General features: G+C 41.0%; 1 protein-coding gene across 1 annotated transcript in view; it reads right to left on the bottom strand.

Moving 5' to 3' along the window:
- Window positions 1-721: 721 nt before the first annotated feature.
- Window positions 722-11526, bottom strand: part of LOC146314660 (exostosin-1) — a 288208-nt gene continuing 277403 nt past the window's right edge. The window contains exons 11-13 of the mRNA XM_084738257.1: window positions 11228-11388; window positions 8316-8487; window positions 722-1679 (exon numbers count right to left, since the gene is read on the bottom strand). Of these exons, the coding sequence (XP_084594383.1) occupies window positions 1494-1679; window positions 8316-8487; window positions 11228-11388 (519 nt within the window). The 3' untranslated portion in view covers window positions 722-1493. The remainder of the gene's footprint in view (window positions 1680-8315; window positions 8488-11227; window positions 11389-11526) is intronic.

The following is an 11526-nucleotide window of genomic DNA, read 5'->3' as shown; positions in this document are numbered from 1 at the left end:
ATGGTGTGAACCTACTGTGCATTCATAGTGAGGGCAGAAGAGTCAGTGATAAAATCGCTCTGAGTGCAAATGTTTGATCCTTAACAAAAACAAAACAAACCAGCAACAACAAAAAAGACTCTAAACCAAGCAAAATAGCCCATGGCAAAAATTACTCAAAGAACAAGAGAAGGGAGGAAAGGAAAGCTTTTTCAATAAATGAATAAAATATAGCAAACAAAAAGGCTTTTCAAACTGCATTAGGCCTAGGATAAGAGAGATGTTAGCCCCAGGCTACGGGAACTGTTAGCCCAAGGCTTCGAAGGCTTTCACACTGGCACAATCCTGGCGCATTCCGACGTGAGCTAACCTCAACTTTAGCCTAGAGTTTGCTGGCCCTGCCTCAGAGCAGCGTGAGCCCCGAGTTCGTGGTGTTATTTCATGAAAATCGACTAAAGCCAGGGCTGATAGGTGCCAGTGTGAAACAGGGCTAAAGGATCAAAATGGAATTTTCTAAGATGTTCACATCTGTTGCTGTATCAACCAACATTTAACCCAGGGTTAGCAGAAGTGCAGTGTGAATCAAATAGGACTTAGCTTAAGCCTAGGCTAACAATGGGGGGCTAAATCATCCCAGGGTTAACCTGTAACCTGGTGCTAAAGATGGCCCTGGGGTAGGAACAAGCAGTGTGAAAAGCCCTAGAGCAAGGAAGGAAGCAAGAAATTGTGTGGAGACTTGGCCTCTTGTCTTATAACATAACATCTCTTTATTTTATTTTTTATTTCCTTCATACAGACAGGAATTGCTGTTGAAAATCTACAATAGTATACAAGAGGCATATTGCCATTGTCTCTGGGTGTTTTGGGGGGTAGCAGCTGTTATGTGTCTCGACCCAGAATCTACAGTCAGTCCCTTTTGTCCACAATATGTCTTTACTGTACATACATAACCCCAGAGAGTGTGTCCTTTGACTTTATGAATGCGACCTATGACCCGTAAATCTCTTCAGTCTTTTGTCCTTCGTTATTCTGTTCACTCTTCCTACTGCCGACAGTTCAACTTCCACAATAAACATATTTTTTTTTTAATTCAAACACATTGTTTTTCAGGTCCTTGTACAAACCATGCAACACATACTGTATATCTGTGGTCAGGACTGTCTTCAATGTGTCCAGGTCTGTTGCATGTGTATCCATGCATTCATATTTATGTGTATTATCACAGATGGCAGATACGCACAGTCACTCGTTGTTATCAACCACGCATACAGAATCAGTGTTTTTTTTTTCATAGAAACACAGTTAAATGTCTTACCTCAGTGTTTTATCAATTTTATGTCCAGTGCATGTGAGAGTTTTCTTTTATAGCCTCACAAATGTTCACATTCAGTGTGTGTATTCTTGTCACGGCCTCTTGAACAGGAACATAAGAACACACACACACACACACACACGGCGAGCATCTCTTACTTTCTGCCTCCTCTGTCAATGATTCGGTGTGTATCCGTGTGCATTCACAGCTTCTCAATGTCCCTGTATTTCTTCCTCAGGATGGAAACCTGGTCCCTGAACAACACAGGGTCCAGCCTCATCTGGGAATGCACCAGGGGCATGAAACCCAGCCAATGACTGAAGGCGTTCATGCAGGTCTGTCGCTGGGCGAAGTGGTCAGGGTCGGCCCACCGAGACGCCTTGGAGCCCTTGGTTTAGAGAAACAGAGATGGAAAACAGAGAAAGGGAGAACATAAATGCATCAGGACAATTCAGGAATCAATCAACACAGCTCTGCAAAGCACTGCAAAAACACAAATGAAACATTATACTGTTATTTCATAAAGCATTATGTAAAATTCATCAGCTGAGAGAAATCTTGAACTTTTATCTACAGTGAAGCATAAGAAAACATGAAAATTGAGAATAAGGAACTAAATTATACATAATCACATGATAAAGGCACACCAGGAAGTCACTCATTAAAAATAATCTGCATGTTTTCATGAAATATTTAGTTCTAGAAGTTTGGTGATGTTTTGACTACTCACAGGGTTGGCTGGCAAAGGAGAGCTAATGGCTAACATGCTAGCCAGACAGGTCATACTAGCGCCATCCAGGCACAATAACAACTAGAGCGTCTTTCTATCTTCTCTGTACCAGGGTGTTAAATCCCCCTGATATTTTGTTGTCTGGACTGTACATCAAATTCAACAGTTAGTGAAGAGGGAAAAAGCTGTCTAAGCTAACAAGCTAGCTAATCTGACAGTTGCAAGCTTGTTAGCTTGTTCGTTGATAAGTATAACAATAACAGTAAGTTCTCACCGCTAATTTAAAACCTTCAACTACTGTCTCATAACTGTCTTCAAACAATTCCACTTTGTTTAGATTATTTTATACTCCAAAAGAGAAGATTAAATAAAAATGGCTAGAACAGAGCTAGTATGTAAGCTACAACAGAGTCTGCTGGTTTAAACTTTCTGGCTCAGCACAGTCAACATGGCCTGGTTCTGGTCAATGCTGCAAATTTGTGAGTGAAGGTGCACAAAAATCGAACTCCATGTGAAAAACTTGTGGAGAATTGCTCCATTAATCATAGGGTTGTTGGTTCGATCGATCTTCTGTTTACATGTAATAAATGTAATTGTTGCCATCTCTTTCATACTGAAAGTAGCCAGCATTAGATCCAAAAGTTGCTCAAACACACCTGATGATGATGATTAGTGATTGTGTTGGCTGTGGAAAGTGTGAGATCATCAGCCATTATAAAAGGTAGACAGAAAAACTTTAACCAAGTTTTTAATCTACAAAGGAAGGGAGAAGACAAACTATTTAAATATTTATAAATTCAAACAAACTATTTATAGTTCCACATATTCTTTTTACGGCACTCCAAATAATCCAGACTGAAAGAGTGAGAGATCAAACAAACTATTTGCATATTTACCAGCTATAGGAACATCCTAATCTGGAGAGAGAAACTCGCTCGCTCTTTAAAAAGTTCCAATCCAGATAAAATTTCAAAGCGTCAGCGTAACCATAGAAACTCACTACAACCGAACTCCCTGTCCTGCAACGAGCGGCGTCCTCCCACCTGCCACACATCTAACTGACTGCCTGTGCTCGGCACAACAGGAGAAAGAGAGACGCCGCTGCTCTTGCCAGAATAAGTTGCTAAATTGCTAAATCTAGCAAGAAAGTCTCCTTGAGCCACAGGAGACAGTGAAGCCCAAACAGGTCCGTGACCATCGCTGTGAGTGTGTGTGTGTGTGTTGAATGTGTGGGTAGATGAGAGGCTTTGTCTGGTCCTATCAAAGTTATATAAGTACAGTCCATCATTTAACCATTAACAACGAGCAGAAAAAGAACATGGAGAACAACATGTGTAGGTGTCATTGAGTAGATGTTTGCAGAATGGATGGTTGTCTCCTCTATGCAAGACTTGATGTCCTTCCTTACTTGGTTACTTGAGGCTTGTTTTGCCTCTGTCATTAAATGAAAAGTTAAAAAATCACAAAAAAACAAATAAAATGAAATAATAAAATTATTATTTATTAAATAAAATAAAGTTTGCTGTGACAATAAAGGCATTTTTTGTCTTTAAACAGAGTTTTTCAAACTATTTTTTTTTGAGTACACATTTCCAAAGAGCACCTCAAACAAACGCATTTTGACTCCAGGAAGTGCTCCCACCCCAAACATACTTTTTATTGAATGAAAGTTTGTTGGTGAGGTTTTCACTCTGGACTTTTAGACATCAAACTTTTACACATCACAGGCCAGGAGAGACGCTGCATCCAGCAGTGCTGTGATGCATCTGAACCCAGCTTTCATTTCTTCTCCATGGTCGGTGGTGTAACTCCTTGGATACAAGGTCAGATGTCTAGACGCTCAAACTGAACGAATGATTGACAGATGCTTTATTTGTCTCCCTTGAAACAACACATAAGCAACTGCGGCATGCTGGCTTATTTACTATATCATGAACGCTCTTGGTTGCCCTTCTGTAGACCTGCAAAGATGGTGAATTTTTAACATTCCTGATGTCCCATATGACTGCAGCTATGATGGTTCGGGGTCGTAGGTGCTCCTCCATGCTGGTGAAGCTGCTCCTTATCGTGGACAGCTTGTCATGACATAGCAGGAGGTGTTACTCATAGTAACACCTACTGCATCTCCCGCTATTTGTTTTCAGCACCTGCTCCTCCAGAGAGTCCAGGTTCATCATCCTGACAGAGCTGGTCGACCTGACCAGCTGGTTTACTCTGTGGGAATCTCCTGAGTGGTTGTTGACACTCCAGCAAACAGCAGCACAGAAAGTCCGACTGGTAGAAAACTTAAAATGGAGCGTCTTTCACATTTCGTTAGGAAGTACAGCCGGCTTTGCCACTTGTTTGGCTCTAACTAGCAGGTTGTGTGACTCGGTCTGTCGATCTCAGTGTGTTGGTACAAATAAACTCCCTCTGCCAGTACAGCTGTGCTGCACATTATCTGGGAGGTTTGCAGAGTCATAAGTGTTTCAGTTGATCATAAACTGTGTACTTGTTTAGACGGTTTTGTTGTTGATTGCAGCTTACTGCCCACACGAACTACAGCTCTTTCACGTCAGATTATTTTCTTAGAAACAGGAGGTCCTGGTGAAATGTTTACCACCAGCAGCTGCTTTGATTTACTGACAAATATAAATGTTAGTTCTACGTCAGAAAAAAACACCCCAGGGAACGTTTTAGTAATTTTTCTTGAAGAGACAAGTAACATACCCATAACACAGGGAGCTAAGGACAGATCGGCTCCCCTGAAAAGGACATGGACTCCCCTGAAAGTCTACTCTGGGACATTTGAGGGGAGCTCTAAAACATGATCTTCCTGACATAATAATAATAATAACAACATATAATAATAAATAATACATTAGAACAATCCTCAGACAGAAGGTAAATAACAGGGAAGTAGAGTCACTGAGGGGAGAGTGTGTGAGAGAGTGAGTGTTTCCATGAGCCTCCTACTTCATGTAAAGTCCTCCCACATAAAAACAAATGTAAAGCAGGAAAACGTTCACCTGTGTCCTGTCAGAACGTGAAGGGAAAACATTCAAGTAACCTCCCTGGAACATTTAATTAACCCTCCCAGAACATTTTGGAAATATAACCGCAACATTAGATCCACATAAGAAAAACTAGCCATTTTAACATCCAGGGAACGCTCCAGAAACCTTTCTTGAACAGTTAGCTAACAGCCCAGATTGTTCTGGAAACACTACCATAATGTACATAACACAAATTTGCCATTTTAATAGCTAAGTAATGATATGGGGAAATGTTCAAATAACCTTCTTGGAACATTCAACTAACCTTACCAGAACATTCTATAAATGTAAAAAGACTGAAAAACTTTTCCGTTTCAACATCTAGGGAACGTCTAGTGGAAGAACATTTAACTAACACTCCCAGAATGTTCTGGAAATGTAACCACAACCACAGTTTTATGCCATTTTAACATCTAGTGAGTGTTAAGAGGAAACATTTAGGTGACGTTCCTTAAACATTTAGCGTTGGTTCTGCATGAGAAAAAGTATCCAGGGAATGTTAAGGGACCGTTTTAGTGGCCAACATTCCCAGGAAGCTCTGTAAACGTAACCATAACGTTTAATCAACATTTAACTGACCTTCCCAGAATGTTCTGCAAATGTATCAGTGTTAGTTTTAAGACATACGGGCTCTCACAGTAAATCTATAAGGGACTGAATGAAGATGTGAGCTTGTCAGCTTTGTAGAACTGGACTGATGAACCTGATACATCAGCCAATGAGTGCCGTCCTTTATCCATTCTAACATTATGAGTCCATCTGCATCTTCATGAGCCTCTCCTACAGTCTGGAGGAGCCCGATGATGTTTAATTTCCTTGAAAACCAAACAGTAGCTCACTGAGACATCAGATTATTCACTGCAGTTATTGGAGGTTTTTGCAGCTGTTGTGTTTTGTTCCCCTCAGAACAACTGAATAGCTGCTGGACGACTCCACGATGCTGTCGTCTCCTGCTGCTCCGTGTCCTCACCTGGTTATCTGAGATGGATGGCACAGGGGGGGAAGGAGCAGGCCCCGGGTGGCTGCTGGTAGATGAGCTGGAGAGAGGGGGTGAGGGAGGGGAGCAGCTGAGGGCAAGGTGGAGGGCAGCAGCCTCCTTTGATAAGCTGTGGCATGGGGGCGTGGAGTTGGAGCAGATTCATCCTGAGCGCTGCAGGAGGGTGGCAGCGGGGAACACTGAGGGTCAGGCAGTGTAATGAAACTACAAAAAATATCAAGTCAAAGAAAAAAGATTGGTAGCCTGAGAGAAATCTTAAAATACAAAATAAACAAATGATAAAAATCTGCCAAAAATGACGTCTTTAGCTTCATCAAGATGGTTTCAGCTGGTGGAGGAAATCAAGTAACAAATCAGAGAAAGAAAGAAAGAAAGAAAGAGTACAAGAGGGAAAGAAAGAAAGAGTGATGAAGGAGGGAGTAAATCTAGGTTTGCCGTGCTGCCTTCACAATTAAGACATTAATCACTGAGTCCATAGTGCCGAGTCATCGTCCTGCCTGTGGTCAGACCATCAATCAGCGCCTGACACAGGGCCGGCCACACGAAGCGCACACACACTCTTTCACACACACACAACATGCATATATAGGGGTCTCCCAAAGAGAAGGTCAGGGCTGTACAGTATGTGGCCTGAAGCTCCTCACTATCGCTCATTCAACACAAGGTGGTGAATCTATTCTTCAAAAGCAAATGGCCTTTAAACCACCGTCAAACACTCTTAAAGGTACCCAGTGGACTTTCTGACCACTAGTGGGGCTTTTCCATCGGCACTTTTGGACATGCTGAGCCAAACCTGAGCCATGCTGTTTTGCTATGTGCTATGAAGCAGTGTTTTGATAAAGAAGACTCCATTTTGTTTGGATCTTGTGCTCTACTACACACGTCTGTTTCACACTCTGATGCACACTGATCAACATTTTAGTGTCAGTAATCTGCCAAGAAGCCTCGAAAAGTACAAGCAAAAGACAAGGAATAAAAAGACTGATAGCTGGGGAACATGGATGTACACATACAGGTTTAAAATAGTTTTTTCAATTGGCTCAATTTAAAAAAATTTTTTAACTAAAAATGGGATAACATTATGTTGTGTATTTAAAATTATTAAGGTAGTATACCTGTGCAATGCACACTGATAATTTCCTGCATGCTATTATTTCTGTTAAATGACCACAATGACTGAAAAGACAAAAACAAATACTACATGTTCATATTTTTATAAACATATATTTTTATATTACCAGCTTTCACACAGTGCTAACATCCTGTAGGCAGAGCACTGGGTGGTAAAAACACGACGATCTGAGGACGTCATGTTCTACCTAGTTTCTCATTTTGATCTGCCCTTTTTAATTACATCATCTTGTTGCTCCCTCTCTTCTGGGGCTTTTCTGTTGTCACCCTTGGCTGCTGCAAGTCAAACCATGCTGGATTTCTACTGACAGTTTCCCTCGAGTCACTATTTGTACTTTTCACGTACATAATTTATTTTGCTGTTTCTTGTTCACTTTTCGTTGGACAGGAGTTGTGTTAAATTTAACATTTCCTGATCTTGCTGCTTCATAATAAAAGCTTTTAAATAAAAGAATAATGGGGGACTCTTATTGTGAAGACTTTACAGGAAATGAAACGTGTTTATCAACCGTTTCATTGCCACTCAGCTCAAGGCAAGAAGATGCAAATCCCTGCCATGTTGGACTGACAAGCTGAGTCAAACAGAGTCAAGCAGAACCAGCACATGTGGATGAAAAAGTGGACTTCTGTCTTCCCTCGTTCAATGTCACCTGACTGGATAATTTGCACCACCTACAATTTATCTTAATATACCAACTCCCAATATTTACATAATAGTAGTAAATGGAAACAGAAATGAGCACTTATTCTTCAGGTGAAGAGCTCACTGCATGATTCAAACAGTCTGAAAAAAATCAAAAATGCAAGGCTCCTTCAGAATACAGTGTTCTGCTTTTGCCTTATTCAGCATTTGCAGGTCCTCCAAAGGATTCGTGTCAATGGGGGAATAGTAATGTGTGTCATTTAGTTGTCTGTGTGCTTCTTGGACATGCTGAGTTCATCCCCAAACAACCACGCCTCCTCCTTTGTCAGCACTCTTAACGATGACATCGTAGCCTCAACGATGACACAACAGAAATGAGCATTTTCTTCTGCAGATTTTCTCAAAATTCAGTTCAAATTTTGCTCTACATTTTGCACGGTAGCCTGACTCGTGTGTCTGTGAGTGTGCAGCTTGCGATGAAGCTCTACCTGCGTCATCATGGTTTCCTTGTACTGCTTCTTCTGGGTGACTTTGATTGGCGGCTGCTTGGTGACGGCCGAAACCAGGAAGTTCATCAGGATGTCCTCGCAGTTAGAGATGCGGTCCACCGTCGTCAGCAGGCTGGCCGGGATGTAGTGGGTGAACAGGTAGTGGTAATATCTGACGTACACACACACGAGAGAGAAAAACAGAAGAGGTTAATTGTGTATTTCCTGTTTTTTATGCTGCACTTTTTTTTCTTTCTTCTGTTCTGTATGGTTGCTGTGTTGCACTCTCAGCAGCATGGGAGCACTAGATCACTGTCAACTCTGTTACCTCCCTGCCAAGGTCTGCTGTCCCTTGCTCTCTCTTTCTCTCTCTCTCTCTCTCTCACACACACACACACACGCGCGCGCGCGCGCGCACACACATTTTCCACCTTTCCTTCTCACTCGCTGACTCATATTTTCTGCTCTGCGTTCGTTGGCATTTGAGATTTTAAATAACAAAAGGACTAAAGAGTCGCATTGAGCGTCCTAACAATAGAACAATGAGAGAGCTGTTTATCTGCGTGACAAGACGCTTCAAATCCCTCCGGAGAGCAAAACTCTCCTGCGTTCAATTTGCCGCTCTGCTTAATGCTTCAGTTTACCAGTTTTACCTTCGGTCCTGTAGCTTTGTGTTTCTGACAATCATTTCAAGAGACAACAGAGAGAAGGAGAAAAATTGCATTATCCAATTTTCTTTACTATTATATTTACAGTACATCGATTTATATAAATGAGCAAAACTAATAACCTCCAGCTGATGATCATCATCAAAACAAACATCATAATGAAACACATACTTTAATATAAAAATTAAGCTTTTTAATATGAGACTTTGTACATCAGTACTATAATTTTACTATGTATTCTGAGCCTGTTTTCACTCTCATCAGCTCAAATACACCAGGATCGTCTGTGTCCCCATGTTTCAAACCTCTACAGCGTCATTTCTTCTTTTCATTCTCTTCTCTTTCCTTCGGTGTAATCTTTTGTTGTGCCGTTAAGGTAACGTAAGTGACATAATATAAAAAGTGAAGAAGTCCAGATATGAAGGATGTATGTGGATTCAGCGGTTAAACAAATACCAGAACAAATGTGTCCTGTGTGAAACCAAAAGTCAACACTGACCTCTTTTTACAAAACTTAACGGCATGTTGTGTAGAACGTTAATAAAAACAGAATGCAATGATTTGCAAATCATTTTCAACTTGTATTGTTGTTGCACAAGACAAAGACGAGGTATTTTATGTTTAAACTGATTAACTTTACTGTTTTTTGTTAATATAGACTCATTCTGAATTTGATGCCTGCATGTTGAAATTGGATCATTCCACCATTAAACAGGTTATCTGGTAACAGGTGACAGTGTCATGTTTGGGTATTAAATGGACATTTTTCGATGGGGTGAGGTTCACCATTCTGTGAAAAACTGTGTGGGAAAATAGTCAAAAAGTTTAAGATCAATGGTTCTCAACACAAAACTAAAGGAATTTTGGGATTTTACCATCTACAATCCATATTATCATTAAAGGATTCAAAGGTTTTATTTGTTGTTTGTGAAGGTAGTGCTGTATTTCATTTTTGTCCTGCTTGATTTTAATTGTCCGTGTTTGTGAAGCACTTTGTAGCAGGTGTTTTGAGAGGTGCTATATAAATAAATGTGTTATCATTATTATTAAATCTCTGCACATAAGGAGCAAGGCCAAAAACCAACATTGAATGACCGTGACCTTTGACCCCTCAGGCGGCACTGCATTAAAAAGCATTAAGAACCTTAAGAAGTAATTGTATAAAGGACACTACATGGGCTTGGGAACACTTGCAGAACTTTTGTCAGTAAACACCGTTTGTCATTTGTTAAGACTCGACAATGAAAAGAGAAATATCAACAACATCCAGAAACGCTGCAGACGTCTCTGAGGCCTGAGCTCATCTGAGATGGACCGGTGCAAAGTGGAAAAGTGTGCTGTGGTCTGACGAATCCACATTTCAGATTGTTTTCACAAATCATGGATGTTGTGTCTTCAAGGTTAAAAAGGAAAAGCGCCGTCCAGATTGTTGCCAGCGAGCGTCTGTGATGGTATGGAGGGTGTTCGTGCCTGAGAAACTGTCACACCTGAGAGGTCTTTTTCAGAGACGTCCCTGCTTATTTCAGCAGGACGGTGCCAAGACACATTCTGCACGTGTCACAACAGCGTGGCTCTGTAGTAAAAGAGCTCTGGTACTAGACTGACCTGCCTGCGTTTTACTTTGAAAACTTAAATTAGTGTCCTCAGTTCCCAAATGCTGTCTGAGAGTTGTTGAAAAGTTTTTGCAAATCACTGCATTCTGTTTTTATTTACATTTTACACAATGTCCCAACTTTTTTGGAATTGTGGTTGTGAGAGAGGATTAACTCTAAATCATGATTAATATGCTGCAAACGTCTAATTCCAGACATACCTACAGTACATGACCTAAAGCAAACAACACATCAGGTCAACTGTGTGGGCTTGTCCACATAACTTCGACACAACTTTCTGGTTCACCCACTCTGGATGTAGGACCTGACTGACATTCTGCTGCATAATATTTTACAACACAACGTGATAGAGCTCAAGATTTCTCAGTTTCAGGCAGTATGGTCAAGGGATGACAGGATTTATGGTAATAATGGTCTTAACTGCAAGGTATTATGAATAATTATAGCGCATACAGTATATAAAAAGTGTAGATTTTCTAAGTTCACCTGCCTTCACTGCATCCAAATCAAATCTTTATTAATGTCTTATATTGCAATTTACCCCATGATTATTGTTAATCATTTGATTGATATCATTGGTGACGCAAACCTGCAAAACGTCACAGGATCATGTAGCTTTTGGCTTTTGTACCTGTGGTAGAAAGCTGCCCCGGTCAGGACCATGGAGTAGTCATTGGTCCATTTAGAGGTGTAGCCCCAGCGGGACCTGGAGCTGTCCCAGTAGTGGCTCCGTGCTGGATAACCAACGATGCGCTCCGGAAAGCTCTGCCACACAATGAAAGCAAAATCCACCTGTGGGAGCAGAAAGTAAAGAAAGAGGTCAGAGGAGTGAAGAGAAGAGCAGGTCAGTGGAAAATAAAGAGGATGATACAGTCAGAAAAAATAAAGAAATGGGGTTAAAAAAGCGGAAGAAGAGATGGTATGAAGAAG

The sequence above is a fragment of the Lutjanus erythropterus genome, chromosome 15 (assembly GCF_056507025.1).
Source record: "Lutjanus erythropterus isolate fLutEry1 chromosome 15, fLutEry1.hap2, whole genome shotgun sequence".
Classification (NCBI taxonomy): Eukaryota; Metazoa; Chordata; class Actinopteri; order Lutjaniformes; family Lutjanidae; genus Lutjanus; species Lutjanus erythropterus.
The sequence above is the reverse complement of the archived record's forward strand: the minus strand, read 5'-3'. Positions and strand labels throughout refer to the sequence as shown.